This window comes from Tiliqua scincoides, chromosome 6 (genome assembly GCF_035046505.1).
Source record: "Tiliqua scincoides isolate rTilSci1 chromosome 6, rTilSci1.hap2, whole genome shotgun sequence".
Classification (NCBI taxonomy): domain Eukaryota; kingdom Metazoa; phylum Chordata; class Lepidosauria; order Squamata; family Scincidae; genus Tiliqua; species Tiliqua scincoides.
This window is the reverse complement of record NC_089826.1, coordinates 29256129-29283704: the sequence shown is the minus strand read 5'-3', so window position 1 is coordinate 29283704 and position 27576 is coordinate 29256129. Positions and strand designations below refer to the sequence as shown.

At 43.2% G+C, this 27576-nt stretch overlaps 1 protein-coding gene across 1 annotated transcript in view; it reads right to left on the bottom strand.

Annotated features, from left to right (window-relative positions):
• Nucleotides 1-19942, bottom strand: part of MYOZ2 (myozenin 2) — a 49928-nt gene extending 29986 nt beyond the window's left edge. The window contains exons 1-4 of the mRNA XM_066632562.1: nucleotides 19773-19942; nucleotides 19073-19171; nucleotides 6521-6690; nucleotides 915-1044 (exon numbers count right to left, since the gene is read on the bottom strand). Of these exons, the coding sequence (XP_066488659.1) occupies nucleotides 915-1044; nucleotides 6521-6690; nucleotides 19073-19148 (376 nt within the window). The 5' untranslated portion in view covers nucleotides 19149-19171; nucleotides 19773-19942. The remainder of the gene's footprint in view (nucleotides 1-914; nucleotides 1045-6520; nucleotides 6691-19072; nucleotides 19172-19772) is intronic.
• Nucleotides 19943-27576: the final 7634 nt, after the last annotated feature.

Sequence of the window (27576 nt, the reverse complement as noted above, 5' to 3'; positions counted from 1 at the left end):
ATTTGTAAAAATCCCTGCGTGGATTTAATAAGCCTGCCTATGTAAACCGCCTTGAATAAAGTCTTGAATAAAGACCAAGAAAGGTGGTATATAAATACTGTATATATTATTATATTATTAAAATGAAAGATTTATTTCCCAGGATGCAGAGTACTAATTTGTTTGCTTGTGTTGGGCAGTCGCAGAACCATGCCATACACTCACAGTAAAATCCAAAACAGGCCCACAGAGTTCAGTGGGACTGGCTCTCAAGTAAGTGTGTTTAGGATTCTCACTGGTTCTCACTGGTAATTGCTTGTGATGGCATTAGTAATGATGGTAAGAACTTACTCCTCCATCCCCTCCGAAGCCTGCAGCATTTTGTAAAAATGTCCTGATTTTGTTTGTTTTTACATCTTCAGTGGCTGTATGCTACCAGTAGGGTGCTACCGCTGTGCTGGAGTGTTTGTCCATGCTAGTTTAAATGCTTTATTTTAATATCCCCCCACTGTGCAGTGTCATAGAGGGAGCAGTCACCCAGCCTTGTTTACAAAAGAGGAAAAAGAAATAAGCGTGAACAGCGCCTAACTATTCTTCCCCAGCAAAACCAACCTACCTATTCATTGCTTGGGAATGTAGGATATTGTTTTGAAGTTCCTGACCTGCCATCAGAGTTTGGGCAAGCACTGCACAGTGAAGGACTGTAAGTTTTTTTCTCTCTGGGCAGATTGTCTGGAAAGGCCCTTAGTCCTCTCATGGATGTTTCTATACTTTAACCATGGCACAAATGTCATAGGTGCTGTGATCCATTTGTGCTTCCGCTTTGATATGAAACTAGAAAGTTGCTCCGTTCTTTGCAATTTGATCTTAAATGACTCTGCCAAGTTTCAGTAAATAAAAAGTTGCTCTCTTGTACAAGCTGCACAGTGTCTTACCTGGGGCAATGTTTTCAGGGTTCTGTGGACTCCGTGGATCAGGCGTGTTGGGAGGTGTCGTAGGTGCATGCTGCTGGCCAGCTTCCATGTCACTAGCGTTCAGTTGAACACACTGCATGATCTCACTGTGCTGCATTTGAATGGGAATAAATACCACAGCTATCAGGTGCACAATAGAGACGCCAAGGGACTCTGAAAACAGTGTCTTAGTTATCTGCCTTTTTCCTAACTGGTATGCTGATACAGTTTCTGTCTGTCTGTGTCAACTTACCTGTTTTCTGATTGCTTTTTCCTTTTCCATTGTGGTATCTGAGTGCTACACCTTGCAAGGCTCACAGTTCCTTTTTGAAATAGTGAAGTATTATTCCTCCTTTTTGAGATGTGGAATGAAGATGCCACAAAGATTAGCTGGCTTTTTTCAAGCTAGAATAGAAAGTATCTGGCAAGCTAGGAATGATAAGCCTCTCTTGCTCCAGGCAAGTGAGTTATCTAATAGAATATCCTTTTCCCTGAAGTGAGGGTTGTCAGATGCCCTTATTTTAAAATGTTGTTCTTATTTCAGAACATCACTGTCCCCAGAATATATAATGAATGGACCTTATTTCAGGTACTTAGAAGGAAAGGAAAACTTTTGAAACGGGGAATCTTAAGCAGATGTGGCAGCAATTTCACTCAGTTTCAGGGCCCAATCCTATCCAACTTTCCAGCACTGATGCAGCTGCAGTGGAGCTCTGAGGTAAGGGAACTAATGTTCCCTTACCTTGAGGAGATCTCTGTGACTGCCCCCTGCCAGAGGATGTTAGCATGGCTGCATCAATGCTGAAAAGTTTGATAGGATTGGCTCTCAGTTTATCAGTTACTCTTCTAGCCAACAGCTACTTCCACTGACATCTTCAGTCCTCAGCTAACATTACATTAATCATATTGTTTGCTCGTGTTATTTAATTATATTGGTTATTCCTAAGTAGCAGTTCTGGGGTGGAGTCTGTTCAGGAATAGGGTTGGGACAGCAACAGAGGAGGAAAGTTTTTTAAATCCTTTTGTGCTATAGTGGCAATGGAATTCTCTCCCCCCACCACTATTTGCATTGGGAAGGAAGTTGCCAATGGTACCAAAAACAGCCTTGCTCCAATGCAAATAGTAGTTGTGGGTGTATATCAATTGTTGACAGGATGGCTGTGGCCTCCACCACTAAGGTAAGCACCATCATGAATGGTGAGGAGGGGGACCCACAGAGGGCAGCTTGCTGAGCCCACCTTGAAACTTGCAACTGGCCCCATTGCCATGTATTGGTGAAAAAAATGCCCCATTCCACGTAACTATTGCACTTAGTCACTCCATCTACCACTCTGGGACATCTGGCTATAATATCTCTACATAGGCTCTGGTTATTTGGAGGGAAAGGTGGGATAGAAATAACTGAAATAAGTAATAAATAAGGATTCCTCTAGCTAGACTTCAGCTTGTGATCATAACAACCTTAGTAAAGGCACCTCCTGAAGATGGATGAAAGGCTGGCGTTATCCACCCTTTCTACTGGGTCATTAGTTCCAAGACGGTATTCCAAGCTTTAATCATTGGTACTTTAACATAGAATTAGAGCTTTCTAAAAAGTCAGAAGCTTATTTTAGCTGTGATGTGGAACAAAAAGGTTTTAAATACAGGCTGCCTGTGAGTACAATTTTCCTTGGATAGAGAAAAAATATTTAAAGCATGGAATAAGAGATAGCTTTAAAACACCAGTCCTTCATGGGGAGGCTCACACACACTGTGTCTTCATCCATAAGTTAGGGTCCAATCCTATCCAATTTTCCAGTGGTGGTGCACTGCATCCTATGGTGAGGAAGCAGTCACAGAGGCCTGCTCAAGGAAAGAGAACATTTGTTCCCTTACCTTGGGGCTGCATTGCTGCTGTACTGGTGCTGGAAAGTTGGATGGGATTGGGCCCTTAGACTCCTTGCCCTAGAGTTGCTTGTTGTAATATGAACTTTGGAGGCAAAAGGATGAAGAATAAGAGGAGAGAATATAGAACTTATGATCACAGCATTAAGCTAGTTTTCTAAAATAGCTTCCACATAAAATAGGCAGCATAACAAGTCTTTGTGTCTGTGGAATGCAACAATGTTTTTACTGGCATTTGTTTGAACTGACCTGAATAACTTGGTGCTCTGCCACTCATGAGTGATGATCGCTTCCCATTTATCTGGCAATGAAAGCTGTAAGCTAAACCACATCAATGCAATTCAACCAACATTGAAGGATCTGACCTGAATTCTTGGGACCTGCACATCTCAGGATACTTTCTAGAGCCTAGAACAGTGTTTCTCAGACTGTGGGTCAGGACCCACTAAGTGGGCTGTGAACCAATTTCAGGTGGGTCCCCATACATTTCAATATTTTTAATATATTAGACTTGATGCTACTATGGTATGTGACTACATTTGGGGGAAATGTGACAGATCTGTACTTTTAACAGGCTACTATTATATGCTTCTAACAATGATAGCCAATGGGACTTACTCCTGGGTAAGTGTGGGTAGGTTTGCAGCCTAGGATTGTTAAAAATTTTCCTGCTTGATGATGTCACTTCCTGTCACATTACTTTCAATGGGTTCTGACAGATTCTTATTCTAAAAAGCGGATCATGGTGCTAAAAGTTTGAGAATATCTCTCTCCTAGAAGATTGCCTGTGTAGGTCCCTATGCTTAAGGACTACTCTTTTTTTCACAGTATGTATGGCTGGATAATACATTACATTCCGCTTGATTTTTCTGTCTCTCTCCATCCTGTCCAGATATTTATCTTTCCTGCTGTAGTTTGCAGTAGGTTTCTTAATATATTTTCTATCTATCTTTTCAAGGTATCTCAGAGTGGCATCACTTCCATTGCATAGTATTATCAGCCCTACAAGAAGGGTAAGGTAAACCTTGTAAGAAGGGGTAAAAGAGGAGAAAAATAATTGAATATTGTAGCTAATTGAGGTTCCTGCAATGCTGCCAATCTGGTTTATAGTATATGATGGAACAGGCAAAATTGACAAAAGAGGCACTGAACCTAAATAAAGGAAAAACTGGGACAGTTAAAAGCATGATTAAATGTTGCAGGAATCCTCCTCTCCTCCCTGTGATATAAAAACAAGAGGAAAAGAACATCTATGAACTTTTGTCCAGTTCTTCCTACTCTTTCTGTAACTGATCTTTTTTTCAGCTTTTTCTTTCTACTGCAACTAACTGTTTTCACTTCCAACTGTTAAGTAAGTCCAAGCTTTGTTCTTTTCATTCAGTTGATACCACAAATACTGTTTAATGACCTTATACTGCCTAGAATCTCCCCTGGGGGCTGGGGATAAGAATAGGCCCTCAGTTTGGCTGTACTTGTCATAAGAGGCGACTAAACAGCCACCGGGTAGATGGGACTCGATAGCCTGGGAAGGCAGATCATCTAAGAGAAGGAAAACTCTGATCCCAAACCTCCACTGCCTTGTGGCTACATCCAGTTATGGAAAAGGTTTCAGGAGTCAACCTCGAGGCAAAATCCGGAGCCGGAGTCCCTGAGGCAGTTCATGGCTGAACACAGTCATGTTCTGGCAACTCCTGCGACACCGCTGGAACCAACCATACTGGCTTCTGCCTTTCCATTGGACCATTTCAGTGACATGGAGAGGGGGGATTTGCTGCATGGGAAACGGTCTATCCTCCATATCTACTTTACCCAGGCTTTGCGCACTGGAGAGGACACACTGTTCCAGAACCACCATTCAGAGCTCGATACCATAGTCATCTGAGACTGAAGGATGCCAACAACAACTGCCTAGATTTGATACGTTATAATGTGTTTTCATCTGGCCTACCTATTTCTTGTCTCCAGCCACTTTCCTCTATTTTAAATTATTCAGCATGTTTTCTTTATTTCCGGATTCTATCCAACATTTCCCAAACTCCAACAGATGGACCTTTCCCTCGACTCCTTCCATAGGAGAAAGGGAACCTTTACATACAGCTATGTTTATCTGTGTTCTCCTCTTCTTTATGATAATTTCTGCTTCTTGTTAACCTCAGTATAGTCTTTTTAAATGTCCAGGCTATCTGAGCAATTGCTATAAGCTTGTATGCTTCTAGTGACCTGTAAAGCAAGAACATTTTTGATCCAGTAAACATTTAAATAATGTTAATGGCAGAGACAAAGTTTCCCATATCCACTGTTACCATATCCGTGGGGGTCCCTGGAACGGAATCCCCACAGATATGGGGTCACACCTGTACTTCAAAGAGGATTGCAAGTAATATCATGTTCTACTTCTTATATTCAGGACTGCAGCAGGTCTGGCTGGCAGGAAGACTAATGGCAGGAAAACCTTATACGTCCCTTGAGCCTATTGTTCTTGAACAACTACCAGTACTGCCAGCCTCTTCAAAATGTCATAATGTTCCAGCATGTTGTCATTGAGTTTGGACAACTGCAGTTTTTCAAAGACATGTAGCTTAGCCAGATTTGAATTGAATTGAATGTTCTAGACAGAGCAAAAGGATTATCCTTGATATTGAAGCAGTTTATCAGCCATTTTTATGAAGTCAGGAAATATGGAGCATCCCAGGGTGCTAATATTCTTGTGACTCTACCTACACTCACTGTTGGAATCTAACTCTTCATTGGGGAGGGACTACAGAGCAATGGTATAGCACATGCCTATGTGTGCAGAAAGTCCCAGTATTAACCCCTGGTATCCTCAGCTAGGAAGGATCCCTGTCTGAAAACTTGGAGTGCTCCTACCAGCCAGTGAAGACAATACTGAGCTAGCTGGACCAGGAATTTGACTCATTATAAGGCAGTTGCTTCATATGTTCATTTTTAAAAGAATGTTCAGAAACTCTAAGTCATCTTTTCAAATCAAGTAATTTTGGTGAGGTGTGCACAATCAGTGACCCATCAAGCTGCATGCAGTCCACCACTAACTATAGTGGCCCACTAAAGGCTCATAGCCCAGTCCAATCTAAATCCTCACATCGTGCTGGCATGGGCTATGCTGTATCTCACAGGGGTGTTTGGCTGCTGGAGGTCTTTATGGGGTAAAGGGTTGTTTGTCCCCATTCCCCAGTGTAAGCCCCAGCAGCTGCAACAGGTCAGCTATAGATGGTGCAAGCCTGCATTGATCTATGCAGGCAGTTCAAGCCTGGGAAGGGCTTTGGGATTTGGCGCATGCTGGCTCAATCTGTCCAATCCACACCACATCTTGTCCCCATCCCACCTTCCCTCGTCCTTTTCAGCCCCCTCCCCACCCTGGCACTGGACATAACCTGCCCTGGCGAGCCTCTGTTATTCTCCTGTTGCCAGCAGGAAGGCTCCAGCCTTCCTGCCAGTGCACTTAGCCTTGCACTGCTGCAGACCACTTTACTGTGCTTTTTCGGCAGCGCACACCAGTGGAATGTGTGTAGTAGGGTTGGGTCATCAACAGACCATCTGTTTTTGCTACCTGTCTGAGTAATGTGATGGGGATAATTGTGTCAAGCACCCAGTGCAATTTGTGTGCAAGCTTCGTGGACTGTTTAGCTTATCACAGGCCAGCCAATCTCCATCATCCTAAAAAAAATATAATTTAAAATGCTCACATGTCTTGGTTTGCTAGATAAAAAATGAAGGTTTTCATAGGTGTACTTGTCCGATCTTCTTTGACGCATCCTAAATAGTCGTGCTCCTCTATTACTCAGCAGTGACAATTCTTCCAGCATGATGTCTCTAGGAATGCTGACCTTTTTTCCAAGGTCAAGTTCAGTTGATTCTACACAATGACACAAACACACAAAAATCCATCAAAATAATTGGCATGATTCAGTCATCATTAATCACTTTTAAATCACGGACTTAACAGTTAGAAAGTTAAGCTTTGTGGGCCTGATCTAGCTGACAGGTCACTAGCTGACCATCACTGTTCTTAAATAAGGCTTATATCATTGTAGCTGTCAAGCCAAAGGCAATATATCAGTCACATACACTGTGATCCACAACATATTATGAATAATTGATTTAGGCAGATAGACACAGGTTCAAGAGGAAATAGCAACTAAGAAAAGGAACAGAAGGTCTTGGCTAGGAAGTCTCAGGAAGAAGCCACTCATTTACTACAGCCTACTCAGGAGTGACTTGTTAGAGCACAGTTTACACAACAACAAGAATTTTCCATAGTAGAGTTCAGATGGTGAGATTGCCCAGTGCCCCAAGCAACCTCACAGCCTTCCATATTGCTGTAGGATCACAGACATTTCACTGCTATATCAGTATCCATGGGCAGCACTACAACTTCATCAACACTCACCTACACCAAACTGAAATAGAACAGTGCAAAATGATTACATGGTACAGCATGGTACAGATTTGGGCAGATATAAAGAAACTGGAACTAGGGGAAGAGTTACATATTATTTGATACTATACTAATGAAAGCCAGTGTGGTGTAGTGGTTAGAGTGACAGACTAGTATTGAAAAGACCTTAACGCTGCTACTTGGTGGCTTGGCTGAAGACTACTTGGTGACTTTGGGCTAGTCACTCCCAGCCCAACATACCTCACTGGGTTGTGGGGTGGAGAACTGTACATACCATGCCAAGCTTCTTGCAGGAAGGATGGGAAAAAATATAATCAACAGTCCAGAGAGCTGTATTGACATTTTTTTTTTTCCAAAATAGAGTGTCACTGCAGCGTCACTTGGAGGAATACTCTCTTAGACGCCAGCTTAGCTACATAAAACTATACCATCAGAGTCTCTGCTATTTTATTTTATAGGGAGAAATATTTTTCCTGAGATAATCCACATTATTTTTATATTTCTGGATTTCTTAATGATTTGTCTGCTTTCATGTTACCGCAAAATATTTTTACCCTGGCCAGACAGCTGGTATTTTCCACAGGAACGTGGGAGAAACTCGAAAATGAGTCTTCCAGAAAGCGAGTTTGGTTTTAAGTCTGGCACTCCTCTTTTGAACGTAAATAGCAAAACAAAAGCTTCCAAAATATGTTTTGAATCAGATAATTTTGATACACAAAAAGATGCTGCATGACAAGAATGAAATTATTAAGCCAGGTTAATTAGTGTATTATCCTCAGTTTTCAAGACGTTTTTCGGGGATAACTAATGAATGATTAACTCAAAACCCCTGATCTATCATCTATCTGATCATTCATGGATTTTCCTTACTACCAGTGCAAAGGGGCACTGTGGAGCAAAGTTCATTGCCCCCAGTATGCAAAGTGCACTTCAGCTGCTTCTGCATCCCAAACATACCATCTGATGAGCTCTGACTGTATTGATCATTGTGTTTCTTTCCAGGAAGAAACTGGATTTGGTTTGGGTAACCTCCCCTTCCTGCTCCTGACTGCCTGACATGTGACCAGTGCCAATAGCTGACAGTGCCAATCACTTTGCAAACAAGTCCACAAAGGTCAGTAGCCCATAATATTTTTTTAATTAGCCCAGCTACCCACACATACCAATGTCAATCATTTCTGGCACATCAAGAGACTTAAGCAAAAACAGACAAGGACTAACATTCATCTCAGTAAATTCTCTGCCTTTAATGGCTTGGAGACAATTCTTATTGCCATTGGCAAATAGGAAACTGACTATACAAGCCCAGCTAATTATCACATGAGCCAGCATGGCATAGTGGTTGGAGTATCAGTTCCAAATCCTCATTCAATCATGAAGTTCTCCTGGTGACCTTGAGGCAGTCACCATCTCTTAGTCTCACCTTTCTCACAGGGCTGTTGTGAGGATAGTGGAGGATCGGGAAGCCATGTGTAGAACTGAACTCCATGGTGGAATCTAGTTCTTGGACTCTAGTGCCTATATATACTTATGATGAATTTCCTCTTTGGTATCATGAGCCACATAACCTCCCAAAAGGGCATTCCTAGGGGATGTGGGCCTGGGACAATTCAAGCCCAGCTGAAGTTGGACCAAGGTCTGAAGTGGAGCCCCAAGTTCCACCACCCCCTTTTTCTAAAGTGCACATGTACCCTTAGCGCCTGCCACCACTACAACCTCCTCCTTCCCTGTGCAGAACCCTGCACTATTTCTTCAAAACAGATTCTGCAGCTCCCAGAATTCTCCTGTCTGGTCTGGTTTTTAAAAATTGTGGGACAGTGGAAGGAGGTGGCAGAAGTAGTGGTGGTGGTGGTGGTAACAAGGAGGTCCAAATATTTTAGCTCTTCTAGACTGCAGGATTGACACTGAAGGACGTGATATGGGGCTGCTGCTATCCTATCCTCCTCCTGAACTTCAGAGTCATCCAAAGTGTGGGCCCAGGATGATCACTCTGGTTTGCCTAACCCTGTGGTTTTCAAACTCTCTGGGAGTTTGAAACCCGCAGTAAGCCTTTGCGGCGGCACGGGGAAGGCAACAACACGACCCCCAGGATCTCGTCGCTCAGGGGGCTGCAGAAGCGGAAGCGGAGTGTGATCGCTACACTCTCCCTTTCCCTGACCTGGGGCGCCCTACAGGCGCTCACACAGGGCTCCCCGCACACAGGGGCGGCTGGTGCAGGGACTGGAGGGTGCACCCAAGCCCCTGCAGGCCCCCTGAGCAGTGCGATCCTGTGGATCGCACCGCTGCCTTCCCTCTGTCTCCTGGCTGCCCCGCCCCTTAAGGGGGTAGAGGCCAGGACCCACAGGCTGGGGCGTCGCGACCCCCCAGTTTGAATACCACTGGCCTAACCCTACGGAAGTCAGTCTACCTTCCAAACCAAAAATATTTTCAGATGTTAAAATGGCCTTTTGACTCAGGTCAGATCCGTTGTTACTGTTTCAAATTTCTTTTGTCTTAAAATAGACTGCTTTTGTTCAGACCTCTCATAATTTATGTTGCTTGCTCGTGAATGTTAAATATTTTGGGCCTGATTAATCCCTCAACTATTAAAGGATTGTTTATCCTTGGCTTTCCTGCTTCAGAACTTTCATTGGTCATCTCATGTTACAAGTGAGGATCCAAGCCAGTTTGTGTATCTAGGCAGCTTTCCAGAAATGTTAAGTGTGAGATTAATTTGAGCCCTCAGTCAATTAAAACCTAATTCTGCTGTCTGCTTTAATTAAACTGTGCATAGAGCTTGCCTGATGTTAGCTAACTTCAAAAGGATGACAAGAAGGAAACAAGCTGATAGACAAGCCGCATGGGGATAGCCAGAGGACAAGCTGATAGACAATCTGCATGAGAACGAAGATTCCTACTGATTTCTGTAAGCTATAGATCACACAGGCCTACACACATTTTGTTGTCATAGAAGTTAGACCTATTCTTGGCATCAGCATATCAAGAGGCTATGCTGTATTCCCAAACCTAGAGCAAATCGGGCAAAAACAATGTCATTTTTTTTATTCAGCAGCCCAAAAATATCCTAAATTCATTCAAACCTCATTGACAAATAAAAAAAAAAGATTTTTTTTTTGATAGGTCTGTGTCATGATTCCATAGTAGAAGTTAAGGATATTACTAATGGCAATCTTGAATTATATCTTCTGGTTTGATTTGTGTGCTCCTCTGTTTGTTGGTCCTTCCTTACCCCATCTTAAAAAGGGAGGGGATGATTGTACATTAAGTATGATTTCATTATCCTTGTTCATACCTACCAACCATACTATTCTAATTCTACTATTTAAGCTTTTTTATGTATCTTTTGGTTGGGGAGGCATACATTTCAGTAAGGACTTAGGGCCTAATCCTATCCAACTTTCCAGCACCGGTGCAGCCGCAATGCAGCCCGGAGGTAAGGGAACTAATGTTCCCATACCTTGAGGAGGCCTCTGTCCCTGCCTTCCCAACACAGGAAGCAGTGCATACCCCATTGACACAGCAGCACTGACTCTGGAAAATTGGATAGGATTGGGCCCTTAAGCAGCAATTTGTGTCTGACCCTCTCAGAGTTTCGAAACAGCATAATAGTGCTGGTGGAAGTCCATGGTATGTAGATAGGATTTCTAAGATTTCACTTTACAAAGGTTACTCATGGACCTCAGAATTCAGAACCATGTACCCATTGGTGGCTAACCATTTATTTTCATCCATATAAGAAAAAAAGCCATGAATTGTATCTTAACAAACATTAAAAGAGTTCTGTTCCTAGAATGAAACTCTCAACTCGCCCATATCCACCCCTCAGGTTAGGGGGACCCTCAGAAACAATATGGGTGTGACAAGAGGGGAATCCACAAAAATGCAGGGGACTTTCCTTACACAACTGGAAATTTCCTTCACCATATACATACTGTCACTTGGATCCATTACTATTCCTTTATCAAAGGTTTATAGAGCTGAGATGAAAACATGTGTTGACTTCTCTTTCATCTCAACTACAGTTTTCAGACCCATTTGGAGCATGTGTCCTATATTATACTTCTTGTTATCCTTATGACTGGAAATGAAGAACAGAAATGGGATTTTTTCAGCTTGATCTTCAATATGTTTATTCAGAAGTAAGCGTTTAATAGGACTTCCTTTCTGGAAAGTATGTTTAGGATTACAGTCTAAAATACCTATTTATGGCATGGGAGAATTAACAATTCTTGGGAGTCCAAACAGAAAGAAGCTTTGGAGTCCATGTGCATGTGCTTAGAAAAGTAGAAATTGCTTATATTTGAATGCTGTCACTTTAATTTTATAGCCGAAAGCATAAATATTATAACAGCATGTTTATTATTCCAGTGAACATTTTAAATAACTCAATAAACCATCACTTCCTTGATATTATCAAATAAGATGTGTCTGGATGGAGGCTCTGTGGGTCTGGCATATCTATAAGAATTTTCACATCAACTCATATTCTGCACCTTAGAATCAAAGGCTGCAATCCTATGCATACCTACGAGTAAGTCCCAATGAACACAATGGAACTTACTTCTAAGTAACCATGCATGGGATTGTGCTGAAAGAGGAATAAACACTTACGAACCTTAAACTCTTCTTTGGTGATGGGCCAAACAATAATAGCAGATTATGGAGTAGACATAGAGCTTGGCTTCAGGGGATTTCTATGCACTCTGTATAGAGTAGTTATCTGGTTTGTAAGACACTGGCTGGGATGCCCACCTAGCCAGTGTCGCAGAGGGCGATTTACATGACTCTTCCTATCAGCATTCCATAACCCCGTTCAGTGTAACCTTGAGTTGGGTTGCTTACATATAAATGAAAGGAAATGGGTACAAACCACTATGAACTTCTTCCATGGAAGTGAAAGAAGGCCCAATCCTATCCAACTTTCCAGCACCGGTGCAGCCTCAATGTAGCCCCATGGTAAGGGATCAAATGTTCCCATACCTTGAGGAGGCCTCTGTGACTCTCCCCCCACCACAGGATGCAGTGCATGTCCCATTGGTGCACCAGCTCTGGAAAATTGGATAGGATTGGGCCATCAGAGCTGTGCGAGGGCACTGTGTATAGGCAAGTACTCTGTGTATAGGCAAGTGCTCAAAATGATCTCAATCCTCTGTAGCTGACACAAAAGTTATCAGGATCAATACACTTCCAATAAACAATGTGAAATGATGTGCCGTTTAAACAGCAGGCTCCAGAACATTCAATGTGAGGTATAATCCCAGTTCTCTGATTAATAGTTGCTGCATTTATACTGATTGCATGACTTCAGTATTACTAACTGCAGTGTGGTCAGTATTTCGTCAAATGCCCCTGCCTTTGGGAGCTTCTCTCATGTGAATGTATTACTTTGAAACAGAGGAAGACATCCAGTAAGACAGCCAATAAGGAGAACATATGTGGCAGCATCTGTATAAGAAGCAGCGTTTGAGAAGAAATGTGAAAAACGGAGGGTATTGCTGTTATTGTCCTTAAACTGCATCATAACATTTGAAAGAAATTCTTCATCATCATCATCATCATCATCATCATCATCATCATCATTATTATTATTATTATTATTATTATTATTATTAACAGTATTTACAAAGTTACATTACAAAGTTCAAGAACTGATGTTATTGAACAAATAGTTGACTCCAAATTCTTCCTTTTTGAAAGTTCTACTTCCTTGAACACTGACACATACAGGAGCAGCCCATCTAAGAGGCAATGAAAGTGGTCACCTCAGGCAGCAGATTGGGCCTATGTTGGCCCACTTGCCTCCACTACTCCTCCTCCTCCCCCCACTCCCTGCATTGGAACAGGAAGAGGGGAGTGTAGAAGGACTATGGAGGAGAGAGAACAGTGGTTGGCCAGAGGGTCTCTTTTCTCTTCCACACTTCCTTTATCACTACATCTCCCATACAAGTTGTTATAACTGTGTGCAGCTTCTAAGTTTTAAAGGTAGCCTATCTCCGAGTGCTAATGCAAGGGTGTAGCAACAAGATCCTGGCATCTTGTTGTCTTGTGTACTTCCAGAGGCATCTGGTGGGCCACTGTGAAATACAGGAAGCTGGATGTCCTTGGCCTGATGCAACAAGGCCCTGATGTTGTTATGCTGCTCTTCCTTCTGCAATCCAGGGAATGTGCAGAGCAAAGGCTGACACCTCATCAGAGAAGGGAGGAGCATTTAGCACACTGCCTCAGGTGTTGGGAGATCTAGGGTCAGCCCTGTTGAGGTGCCCTGTCTCTAAAGCTGCTTTACACAAAGCACCCAAACCAAGCACCTACATTTGACATTAGCAAGTTAATGAATATCAAATTAAAACCTGCTGATTTGATAATACCAGATAGCTGATTGTGAACTTGAGGTAGGATTGCCACCCACTCATAATTGTTATGGTTTGCTTAAATTTGATATACCAGATGAACTCCCAATTATTAAACTAAAAATAGATGCCTCAATCCTATCTTTGAGATAGAACAGTGTATATCCATGTACAACTGCTCAATGACAAACCTGTTGGCATAGAAGTATGCCTGCCGACAGACACACCAGGAATGCTAACACAATGCCAGAAAAACGCAATGCCATAGTCGCACAGACATCACTCAGACACCAGTGCAACTCCACCAATGAAGAGGCCAAAAGAGGGAGGAGATTGGAGCATGATGTGGGAGGGAAGAGGAGGAGTCAATACATACACCATATCCTAACCCCCCTTCAGACAACAGACATGCCCTTGATGCTGAAAAAAAATGCTAATCCAACACAGAGTTGGCTTAAGTAGGAGTAATCCAATAAGGAAAAACAGGAGAAAATTGCAACTCCTGACAATCCCCCCCCCCACTTCCTAATGATGGAGCATAGGATACAGATTACATTTTGGACCCAACTAGAGCATAGCAACCCCAGTACTGAAGACCCTGCCAGGGAGACTACAGCTCAGATGAGAAGATGCACAGTGTGGGGCAGTATCTCTCTGGTCTCTCAAAGTTGAACTTGGGTAATGGGAACCATGGGTATTTGGCACACAAAGGGAGCATTTTGAACACACATTGATGATCTGCCACTTTCAGAAAACGGCTCCGTGGCTGATGGACTGTGCTGGCATTTCCATGGATGCTGTCAGTGTTGCTAGAAAGCATTGTGACACTATTACTGGGCAAGCTGCACCAGCATTACAAGGAGAGCCATGCTAGCATGGTGTTACTTGGACAGGCTTTGGATATGACAAAAATCACACCAGTGATGTTGGTATGGCTTCTGAAGCCCATTTAGTCCAGCTTCCTGTATCTCACAGTGGCCCACCAGATGCCTCAGGGAGTACACAAGACAACAAGAGACCTGTATCCTGTGACACTCCCTTGCATCTCGCATTCAGAGATAGCCATGAATTGTGCAGTGTTGGACAAGATCCAATGTAATCTTGTCATCAGCTTCATAGCTTTTGTGTAGGAAAATATGAGCACAAATCTGAATAAAGTGAAAAAAAATTAATTTGTTGGAGGAAAACCCCAAATTGGCATCTGTGTTTCCCTGAAGTCTTGGGCATTGCACCTTCTTAGAGGAAGTCAGCAGCAATGGACAGTTCCATATTCTTGTGAAGCAGAATTACTGAGTGGCCAAAGAATGCTGCTTGGAACATTAAGGAGGAAGCCAGTCAGTAGATACCTGAGAATAGAGCTCTGGCAACTTTCTAGGCTTATTATGATATATAGTGTCTGGATCACTGATGCAATACACTGATTTAGATACAACTATGTTGAAGTGGGTTGTCCAGTGGGAAACTGAGGTTGGCAGCATTCTTTACTTAAAAAAATGAAGAGCCACACTTTAAAAATCTGAACATGATTTTCCATTATTGAATAATAACACTTCAGTTTTCCCACTGCTATATACTAAAATGATAAGAAAACTGCTGGTCAGCTTAAAGGAATATAATGCAGGTATTGTTCATGAAGGCTGAATCTGAACAATCTTTAGTCAATTCTTTTAAAAAAAATGTTTCAGAAAGTAGGACAGCAAGAAAGAGTATGCTTGAAAGATGGCTTAAAAGGAGAAGTTCTTTTGTCCTACCCATTCTAAAAACTGAAATTGCTATATAAAGGAAGTTCTAACTTAACATCCTTTCATTCAATGTCTTTTCGTTTTAACGTTGGTGAGATTCTTGACCAGGGCAATAAATGATGCAGGGCAATAAATGATAGGAACTTAACTCTTGTTTACTGTCTAGGCTGTGACTTTCCGGGCAGGGACAATGGAGTGTCTCCAGCAGACGGCTCCCATGGAACTCCTGCGACCACCATTGACACTTCTGGTGCCGTGCAGAGAGCTCGACCAGGCAAGTCCCACCACCTGGATCACCAGGGGGTGAATCACCTCAAGATGGCGGGAAAGGGGGAAGCCACTGGGGGAACTGTGAAAAGCCATGCACAGCTGACAAAAGGTTGTGTGCAGCTGGCCTTTGTGGAGCACAGAGGGGCTGGCTTGGCCAGAGCGCCAGCAGAGAGCAATGGTCATGCTCCAGCAAACCTGAGTCACAGCCCCAGATAAAATTGGTTTTGTCGTATGCTGTTTTGGTTAACGCTGCAGCTTCCAAGAACTTATTCACAATGTTAAGTGAGGACATCCTGTAGATATTATTGCTGTATAACAACTCTTAGACACGAGTGACCCATTTTCCAACTTGGTATTTCATAATTAAACTAGCACAATGTGACCACACACTCACGTTTATACCGTGGTTATAATTCTCTTTGATAATCTAATTGGTTTGATTACTGATGTGTCGAAAGGGCTGACTGGCTATCATTTATCAGAGTAAATGCAAGCAACTCTGTTGTGAGAGGAGTGCTACATTTGCATTGTGCATATTCAGTTTGGGTGAAAACAGAAGTTGGCAGAAACCGAAAATATATTCAAAACAGAGACCATGTGAAGCTATCCTAGCTTCAAATGAATCCAGGTGAATGAACCAACCATTGATTGTTTGAAATCTTTGGCCAACTTTCTCTGCAATCTCTCTCTCTCTCTCTCTCTCTCTCTCTCTCTCTCTCTCTCTCTCTCTCTCTGCATTCCCAGTTCATTTGCAATGGATAAATGAGAAGGAAGGAACAATCTGAAAACAACACAGCTCCTGGAAGAGACAAGCAGCCCAATCCAACCTAAATCCCCTCATGGCAATATAGTGACACCAACATGGGCTACATGTTAGCTCTCTGCTCAAGCAAAGCCAGAGACAAAGCTAACAAGTTGGTTCAAGGCAAGTTACAGGCAGCTGAGTCAGCAGAATTACACAGCACCTGTGCCTGCCACACCCTGTGGCAGACTCTGATTAGGTGCTCAGACTACATAAACCTCAGTCTGCAGCTCCACCAGTGCAGTAGGTGTAAACTGTGAAACTGCTGCCAGAGACTTTGACGATTGGATAACTGTGTCCTGAAGGAGATTGTTAGCTGCTGGAGATCTCCTCAGGATAAGGGGACATTTGTTCCCTTACTCCAGGGTAAGCCCCAGAAGCCACTATGGGTCAACTGGACTTGTGCCAGTGATACTGCTGTCTCCTCCCCATTCCACCATCCCCCATCCCATTCAACGCCCTCCTGCCCTCTCCCACCCCATTCTGCCCCTCCACCTGGCTTACCTGCTCCAGCAGGCCTCCATAGCTCAACTGGCACACGTGGGAGGCCTCCGTCCTTCCTGCTGGCAAACCTGCTCCTTGTGCTGCTGCAAAACAGTTTTGCAGCAGCCAGCACCAGCAGAACACACATTCCACCAACACTGCCTTCCAGTAGGATTGGGGCTCCTGAAATGGCAGATCTCTGGATGCTTCCCTCTTTTCTTGCTCGACCACAATGTTATTGTTGGAAACAAATCATTGGTGGGTAGGTATGATTTGTCAAGTGGCTTGTGAATGTTAATCTCAAAATACAGTATAGTTGATAATGACACGTAGTCCAATCCTATGGGCTGCCCTATGACAGCAGGACAGAGGCCTGCTGTTGTAAATGGCTTTATGACACTGTGCACAGCACTCTGCTGGCAGACCATTCGAAGCCAGCACTGCAGAGCAGCAGTAGCATTACAGGAGCACTGCCATGGCCATCAGACTAGGCAGTGCCAGTACAATGGCATGGGGGGCATGTCATAGAAGGGGAGGGCAGGTGGAGTTACTGGTCAGATCATGAGAGGGCAAGAGATGAGAACTGGACTGGAAGGGGGATCTTGGTGGCAAATGTGCACACTGAATTCAATCCCCCTTGGTTCGGCTTACGCTCCCTGCTTACTCTCCTCAGACTTACACCAATTATAGAGCTGGCATAGGTCCAAGAAGGCCCATAGGGCATCAGGGGGCTTACCCTGATGTAAGGGAACAAAAGTTTCCTTACCTTCAGGAGACCTCCTTATTGCACTCCTGCAATAGGATGCAGTGTGTGCCTCCTTCCACCACCCCAATGCTTTTAACCAAAGGAAAAAGCATCAGCAGAAAAAGACAACCTGAATAAAGGGTCACAGGGTCACACTGGTTAGTCACACAGCTCGCATTGATGCTTCCATTGGCCATGCTCCATGGGCACTGAAGGAATCATTTGTGGTTGAGTGCTTCATAAAGTCATGGCCAATGGGGGCATAGGTGCAGGATGGCTAGCCAGTGCTTTCCCATTCACTCAGTGAATTTGGGGAGGATAAAATATGCATAAATCTCTTAGGGAACTATGCTCTGTGTACCAACTACAGCTATAAGGATTTTGTAGAGAAAGCCATGACAACTAAGCTAGTATAAAATTGGTTCATTTGCCATTTAAATATACTCTGAAGTCCAAAAGAGAGCAGCTAGTCTTGTCACAGTCACTAGTGTGTTAGTGGGCTGTGAAAGGAACACATTGTGTGTGTGTGTGTGGGGGGGTATAGTTAAATTTGAAAGCTGCACAGTGGTTGGGCTTTCTGATGTGGAAAGAGAGAGAAAAGCTCTTCTGACCAAGCCATTACTGAGTGGAATGGCCTCAATATGTTTGAGCATGAATGTGTGGGTGTTTGAGACTATCTGGGTGTTTCACATGTTAGTACTGAGTTTCAAAATTGGGGGGAGGGAAATGGAGAGTCCTGACATGGTTGCTTTGGGACCTATAAATTCCCTCAGAAGTGTCGTCCTCAAATGAAGCCTACATAGTTCATTCCCCCCCCCCCCAAAAAAAAAGCCACTGGTTTTGTAAATTTTATAGTGATCCAAACTTTCAGCTGCTTCATGTGGAAATGTTGACAAGCCAAACAAAGCCTTTTGGAATTCTTTCCTAAAGATGGCACAGAAGAAATCTATTGCAAAACGTGTCTTAAAAACAGATTAATTGGGAACTGTGTTTTGAATGGTTGGATAAGACAGGGCCAGCTTAGAGTGGGCGGAGGCAGAGATTGAAACACAATGTACATTTCAAATGTGCTTGACTGGATTTTTAAAGACAGTACTGAAGTAGAAGATATATACTTTTTCCTCTGCGTGAATAGTTCTGCAAAATGAAATCCAGATACATTAGCCCCCTCCCCAAATAATATTCTGAAAGTCAATCCCAGGCAGAATGTACATCAGCTGTTAGATTACTTCATTCCTCCACAGCAGTTGTTCATCTGAAAATAGCTTTCAAATGAAAAGAGGCAACTACAAAAGGATTAGTTACCATAGGCAGCATGATAGCCCTGCAAGATTATTTATGGCAGCACACCCAGAGGCAAAGCTGTAAGAGAATTAATGCTGTAAGATTAAAAAGAACGGGTACAGACTGACAGTGGACATACAGTCGGAACAAGGATTTAACTCTATACCATTTCTCTGGATTTCCTTCATGATGGCTGATGCTTGTTGCTGCCTCTCTTTGACCAGGGCAGAGTGTGATAGCATTGCAGTCAGATGTGATTTTCTCACTAGAGAGAGAGGAAAGGAATTGTCAAGTTGTTGAGCATCACCTTGTTGTATTTTAATCCAAATAACTGGTTCCGGAATTGAATGCTGTTCTTATTTGCTTGTCAATCCTGTGTTTTAAAATTCAGACACCAGCAGTCATTCCTTGCATACAGATGGCAGACGATGCATATGAAACTCCAATGGACCAAGGATTTGTCAGTTGCATAAAACAAAATCAGGTACAATGTGAGCTGGGCCTTCTCACTTCCTGGTTTGCCTGCTTATCTTTAGCTTGTGTGGAAGCAATTCCTTGTGCTACCAAAGTGTATTAATCCCCCTCCCCTGGTCCATGATTGACTTCTATATTACTTTTCTTACCAACTTTCATTTGCCGTCTTTAAAACTCAAAATCTCTTGCAAGTGCCTTAAAAATACCAGCAGCAACTCAACAAAGTAGTTAACCTCTGAACTAGCATCTGTTAAGCACCAACCCTAGATAAACAAAGAGCCATCTCGAAAGTCCTGAGACAAATTGCTAGAGAAAGTGATCCATTTATTGTTGTAAGTTGCAAGTTCACAGGACAGTCAATGTCAGGTTATTTCAGGAAACAATACACTTACCTGATTGTTCTGGAGAGCAGTGATCCGGGTGCTTCGGGTGAAGTTGATGGAGTTTGTTATGGGTGGGGATGACCTGCCTGGTCCTGGATGGTTTCTATGCTTGTTCTTGGGTCTGCATGATGCTTAGTACCGAGACAAACTAGGGACTGACCCTCTCCCAAAAGATTGGCATCTCACTGACATAAAGTAGCTATTAATAGACGCAAACACTTCAGCTACTCATATCTTCCTGGCGAAAGAAGAGAACAGAAAGGATTCAGCTGCATGCAGCACAAAAGCATACACAGCTCTTCCACAGCTTGTTGAAATAGTTGTTGGAACGCTTCTTCATTCTTGTCCAGCTCATCTCATCATCACCTTTGAGAATGCTAATCTCTGGGTTATAAGCAGGAGAAAGACACTTTAAAATAAGGTCAATTAAATTGGTGGATGCCAATGACTATATTTGATGGGATAAGAATGGACTAATCCTTTGCTGAGAGATAAAACCATATACCTTGTCTATACTGGCTAAAGTGGCAGAATCTGTCTGTCTGAAGATGGCACTTAAAATTCTGCAATGCTGTCTGTGCTAAAAACATAATTTTGCAAGTCTTTGCTTCATAGGAAAAAAAAACCCAGTCATTTGTACATCCTCAGATTCCTAACATGGCTTTTAATATCGCCTGTTGAAATGCCTGTCCTTTTAATGTTCCATCTTACACAGTGCCTCTGTGTCTCCTTACTCCTCTGTGCTCAGGCTAAAAGGACACAGCTCCATACAGCTCGTTGTAATGACTTTCATGATAAAAAGGTCATGTTTCTTTCTTTTGTAGCTCTTGTTGCTTGACAGCACTTTGTGCATCGTACTTGGTGAGTTGCTACAGACAGAAGAATGGAGTGGCAGCTCAATGATATCAAGCAGCCGGTGTCCAGCAGCTATAGCTTTTGAGATTAGCAAAGCAGCCCAAGAAGTGAGCTCTTCTGTCACTGCACACTGACCAGGTCTTAAATGATATAGTGACATCTCAAAGCCTGTCCTGCTGATAAACACACAACAGCTATATTACCCCAAATTCTTCCCCAGAAACTGAGCAGGGCTAATGAAGTGTCCTTTTAGACATCATTGCTTGGCTCTTTTTGTTGCTCGGTTGTGAACTTGGCACAAATGCCTTTAAATTCAGCTGGATTTGAATGCTATGCCTTACCAAGCAGGGTCACTGAAAACTGCTCACACCAGTGTTCTCCCGCCTGCCCCAGCTTCCTGTTTTCTGGCAGCTATAATTGCAAGTTGCTTCTTTGACCTACAAAGGGCTAAAGCCCTATGTAATTTGAAGGCTGTTTCCTGCTTCGTGTTTCATAATGGTCTCTGAACTCACCTTAACTGTACCATCAATGTGTTGAGTTTGACCAGTAATGACGAAAAGAGAGGAAAATTTAGTGACTACCTCATAATTGTGGAACTTCCTTCCAATGGAGATATTTTAAAGCCTGCTTGCGAGCCTTTGGTTGAGAGAATTTCTAATACTAGGGATTAAACATGTATGGGGTTATAACTTATTGTAGTTTACTTTTGAGCATATATTGTTTATGTTTTAATTTGTGTTTTATTTTGAGGGGTTGATCGAAGTTTTTGTGGTTTTTATTTTTAAGTTATGCCACTCCTTCAAGTTAAAAATTTCTCAAGATCTTTGACAGCAGAAATATATGAATCTTTATTTTGTATGTGAATAAATAATTTCAATATTATATATTTCTAAAATATTGAATATTTATAATAGAAATATAATTACAATGATATGTCATAGTAATTATGATTTATTTTGTATGTAAATACATAATTTAAATATATATTTATAATATATTTCTAAAATATTGAATATTTATAATAGAAATATAATTATAATGATCTGTCAGTAATTAGCATTATGCGTAATTATTTTAATTATAATTTTTCCAATTACAATTGCAATTAAAACCATTTAAACACAAAACATGCATACAAATACATTAAAGCAGAGCAGAGTCAAAAGAAGCAGCATAAAACTAAAAAATGCTAAAATGTTTGGTCAAATAAAAAACATTTTCACCTGGCACCAAAATTATATAAAGATGGCACCAGGCACTCTTCTTTGTGGAGGAATTGTGGAGGGAATCATCGATTATATAACTTATTCTGGGCTCTAAGGAGAGAATAAATCACAAAATAAACAAGACAAACAAGCATTTAAAGGCTTGTGTTGGCCATCTCTTATTTTGCAGATGGCAGCTGGAGTAAGTGGCCAAGGGGACATGACCATCAGAGACCTCACCTACCTGAGCCAATCTTTGATCCATGTGACATCAGTAGTGTGCAGTGTGCCAGGAGCCCAAGCAAACCTGGTAGCAGCACTGATACCATGTTTCCCACAGGACTATAGACCTGGTAGAGCAGCAGACATTTGGAATACATTTCATTCCTTGCCTCCTGCAGAACAATATACCATTTACAGGTCTTTCCCCGAGCATATTACTCCATAATCCCTTAACAATCACAGAAGCTATAGGTTGCTCCAGGGAGAAACAAGGATAACGTGATCATAAGTGTGTTTGTCTTCAGCTCACCTGGAAACAACCCAGATCCAATATGGCCAAATGGTGCTTATGGGTTGATACAATTGGGAGAGGGCAATGAAAAATTGAGAGGATTAGGATATCACCTTATAAAAGCCATTTTATTTAGTTAATTGAACAAGGATGTATCCTATCCTCCTCCCAAGCCTGAACACTCGACATGGGGTAGCCCAGATTTGCACGACCTATAGAGCTGGCATGGATCAGAGTAGCCCCATAGAGCCTCCTGGAGCTTTACCCAGGGTAAGGTGATGAGGGCCCCCTTACCTCGAGAAAACCTCCAGCCACCACAATTCCTGTGCTGGATGTGGTGGAGACTCTGCTGCACCATAATGTTGGGATTTGGTTAGGATTGGGCTGTCAGAGTTTTTCAGTTTATTCTGCTGTCACGCAATAAATGTGCAGTTGTAAGCTGTTGTGGTGATCTTAGTGTTGTCTCCCTTGTCTAGCCTATCTATTGCAGTTTGGAGTATTGTATTCAAAATTGTATCATGTTCATAATGGATATTTCCATTATTTCATCCTAGCCAGGCCTGCAGAAGACTCGGATTGCAGACTTGTCCATTGCACGTCTTCTTCCAGATTGTGGGGTCAGAGGCGGAAGAACTGGAATGTGAATTGGCTGTATTCGTGTAAGGAACCAGTGGAGTAAAATTGTCCAGTCTGTGTTTTCTCTTGTAAGATTTGAGTCTTCCTGTCTGTTTTGAGACGTCCAGTGTACTGGAACAGAACAAACGCATCAAGCATCTCCAGGGTCTATTGGCTAATGCCTGTGATTATTTGCAAGGAGTAAAACCTAGTACCTTCATACTTGCACCTTTAATTAACGTATTACTTCTCTCCAATAGGGCCATGCACAACTCCCTTATTGAATCCCCCACCCACGGACAGGTAGTTTCTTCTACAGCAAGTGTATTCTTTTGCAAAGCTACACTCTGTTCAAAGTGTAGGGTCAAGCTGTTGCACTCACTGATGTGGGCAGGGCTAGAGCCACTGTGACAACATCTCTCCATTTTTTCCCAGTCATCTGTGAGAAGGCCAGGAGAATCCATCTGCTGCTACGACTCAGCACGTTTCTGCAGTACTGAAGCATCTGATAACAGCATGAAATTAAGCAAACCATTAAGGAGGAAAAAAAGTTGCTGTTAAAGATTAAAGATTTTGTCTATGCAGCAAAACACAAGGATTGGTTAAAAGCAAGTATGCTGACTTTAAAAAGAATAATACTGATAACAATAAACGCATTGTGTTCCAAAGTGTTCAATATTGCTTGACAATGTTCATTATTTTAAATAAAATTTGAAAGTGAGATATTTTAAAATCTGTGTTGGTTTTTTTTTTAAATCAGGAAAGCAGACCATCTTTCTGTAATATTTGGAGAAGAACACTTATTTTTATTAAATTTGATCTGTTACCAAGATGCTAGAAAACTTGTGGATCACAGCTTTGTGGTGCCATTTGGCATTAAAAATAATGCCTTCCTGCCCATGCCAGCAGATCTGGAGCCACCCATCACCGAAGGTGACAGGGTAGGCAGAAGGGGTGGTGGGAGAGCAAAACGGGGCAGGGGTCTTCTCCAGCCTTACAGGGCTCTGGCACCTCCCATCCAGCTGGTTTCCAACCCTTTCTTAGTCCTGACCCTCTCCTTATAGTCCCCTGGCCTTGATTGGTCCCTCCCCCTTCCTGGTTCTACCCACCCAGCCTAGTCACCTTCTAAGCCCCCACTTCTGGGAGATGGGAAGGCTCCTACAGACATTTGCCATGCCTTGCTGCTCTTCTGCTGCTCCAACATATGCAGGTGCACTCTGCTAGCTTGCGCCCTGTCCCATCAATGCTTTTCCAGGACTTGGTCCTGTGTCCACTGGGCAGGCCACTCCCTGGGTCTAGTAAGAACAGATGACATTCCTGTCCATGCATTAAGCCTACTTAGGCACCTTAACTTGGAGGAGTGGGGCATAGTTTAATAGTAGCTTTATCTGTTCTGAATGCAGAAACTCCTGGGTTCAATCCAGTGGTGTCACTAGGGGGGTGTAGGCTGCACCAGGTGACGTGCACGGGGGAGGGGAGATGTTTACTCGTGACCAAAATAGCTAAAATCGCGATTATTAGGAATAATACCATCATGCTACATACCATTCGATGCGCAATATACAGCTGAGTGCAGTGAAAAATACCAGAGTGAAATATCTCAATTTCAAAAGTTATGGCCAAAAAACCAGAAAACAAAAATGCAAGTGTCTTATGTAGTGAAAAAGTACATTTCCTTAATTCAAAACAGACCAATGAGACTGATTGTTTGAGGAGCCAATGAGATGTTATTATTACACAGCATGGAACCAATAAGGTATTAGTAAGGTGATACACGGGGGATGACACTACTAGTGACCAAAATCACTAAATTCACAGTTATTAGGAATAATAATAATAATAATAATAGTAGTAGTAGTAGTAGTAGTAGTAGTAGTAGTAGTAGTAGTAGTAGTAGTACAGGTATTTATATACCGCCTTTCTTGGTCGTCAGATTTCTCCTCAGACTTTAATTCATGGCGGTTTACATAGGCAGGCTGTTTAAATCCCTGTAGGGATTTTTACAATTAAAGAAAGGTTCTATCTTTCAAGAACCACACAACATTTCAGGTGGAACTTTTGCGGTCTGTATCACTTTCTGGCCTCCTCCCACACAGGCTGACAAGCAGCTCCTTCCAAAGAGCAGGTGGAATAACTCCATCATGTTATATACCATTCAATATGTAATTTACAGCAGAATGCAATGAAAGAAACCATGTTGAAATATCTGTGTTCTATCAAAAAGTTTAGCAAAAAAATCAGCGGGGTGGGGCAATGGTACATCACCACACCCACCACCCAGGTCTATGCCCCACACACTGCTTGGGAGGAGGTCCATCATGGCGGGGGGAGACACACTGACCTCCTGTTCTGGGTGACACAAACCCTAGTGACGCCATTGCCCTGAAGGCCTAGATGCCTTTTAAAGTGAGTTGGGCACACAGGGGTGCTAGATGGGAAGGCTGGGCAGGGGCTGCCCGCTCTGGTTGGTCTGTGGAACTCCTTACCACAGGAGGTGGTGGTGATGGCACCTGACAGCCTAGATGTCTTTCAAAGGGGGGTTGGACAGACAGGTTCTGGACACAGGGCAGGACTGGTTGGCTGGCTGGCGGACTCTCCCCTCTGCCCTTGGATCTCAGGGTCGGGGGGGGGCTTTTCACAGTGTTGCACGGGTTCTGTGGGCAGGTGGACCTTCTTGTGGCCAGCTCTCTGGAGAGCTGAAACACCCCATCTGGGTCTCCCTGTGTACCTGGAGCCCAGCCCAGGTGCCATCATTTTGGGGACTGGAAGCACCCGACAGGCTGTGAAGGCATAAAGGGTTCAGAGCCCCCATGTCCTGCTGGACTGCTGCAGGCAGGGACGCCTCCCTGGGGGCTGCTGTCCACTTGCCCCAGCAGGCACAGGTTGGACCAGTCCTGCTTGGGGGGTGGGTGGGAGAAAAGGGGGGCCTCTTGGCTCTCTCCCCCCAGGCTGCTCCAGGAGGAGGAGAGTCACCCAACCAGAGGGGTACCAGGAAGGGGAAAGGGGTCTGGGTGGGGAGGCAGCAGAAGCATCTGGAGGTGGCGGGCAAAGGAGCATCTCCCCTCCTGCCAGCCTGGGCTGAAGATCTGGACAGGGGGAGGTGGGGCACTCTCTGCCGCCGGTGACGTCACAGGAGCAGCCCACCTGAAGGGGGTGCTGAAAAGCCTGAGCAGGGGAGCGCAGGTGGCAGGGCTGGAGCCGAGCAGCAGTGACATCAGGGGAATCCTGTGATGCCAAAGTGGAGCTAAGAGGCAGCCCAGAGCATAACATAATCATTTCCCCCTTCTGGATGCTTGCCGGCAGACAGGGCCTTCTCTGCATTGGCATCCAACAGGGATGGCACCGGGTCACCTTGGGCACCTGCTTTATGGGCCTAGTGGATATGCACAAACAAAACGCTCTCTTGTGCATGGAAATGCATCCCCCCACTGCAACAGATAAGGGTGGGAATTCCACATCCCAGTTGACTGTCCTACAAAGGTGGACAGCAGCTCTCCCTACCAAACTGCTCCATCAGTTAGCACTGGATGTAGATCTTCACTTTCCATACTGTCTGGGTAAAAGCCAGACAGATGGCAATCTTAATAACTGTACCACATTGCCCACTTTTAATCACACATTAAAGTCTTTGCTGAATCTCAGCCTATCTTCTCTTTCTTCCTTATTCCAGCATTAGGGATATCTGGAACAGCCTAAAACATTAAGCGTACAGTACTTTTACTCACATACTTTATGATTTAAATGTTGTTCATTAAACAATGTTTGTTGAAAGGTCTCGGGAGGCCAGTCTTCCTTTCTGTGGGAGTTTTGCCATATTTAAATGAGAACAAGTGTAATGGTTCAACATCATGGTTTCTGCTATAGTTTTCATGAGTGCAATAAAAGTTAATCACAACATTTGTTCACCAACAGCTGAGGTCTACCACGTCACAACTCCAATCTGATCTACCTGCATGGCCAAATGAGCAAGAACAATAATGGGAGACGGAGACTGGTCTGAACCACTTCAGACTGCAGGTGGGGGGAACAACCCTTTTGTTTCTGAATGATCCTCATCCCCCCACCCCAAAAAAGGCCTTCCTACAAATAGAAAATTGGAAAAGCAGAGAGCAGGCTGGGCTAACATTTTTTAAATTGCATTAAGTTTTTCCTGGTGCACCTATGGCCTGAAGTGGTACAGTCCATTTAGAGCCCAAACCTATGCATATCTTATCAGAAGTAAGTCCCATTATAATCAATGGGGCTTCCTTCCTGGTAAGTGTGAATGTGATTGCAGCCCTAATCATTTAGAAGTCTACATTTTCATTTTGCTGCATGGATTAGGGCTGTGTTACAAGAGGTTGAAGCGTTATGAGTCATTTGCCTCCGATTTCTTCAGTTCTTTGGCACAGCAGGACCAAACCATAAGCAAATTGAATTTCAGTGAAAGGAAAGCATGCTGAATGAAAGGCAGACACTTGGCTATAAAGAGCCCAGGGCAATATTGACCTCAGTTCTTCCTCTTAAGAGTTATGGACTGAGTGAACCAATTCTTTCCATGTCTGCTCTTGTTCCTGATGGGATGATTCTCATCACACAATTTCCTCTCATTTACACAACTGACCAGAAGGGAAGAGAAAGCTGG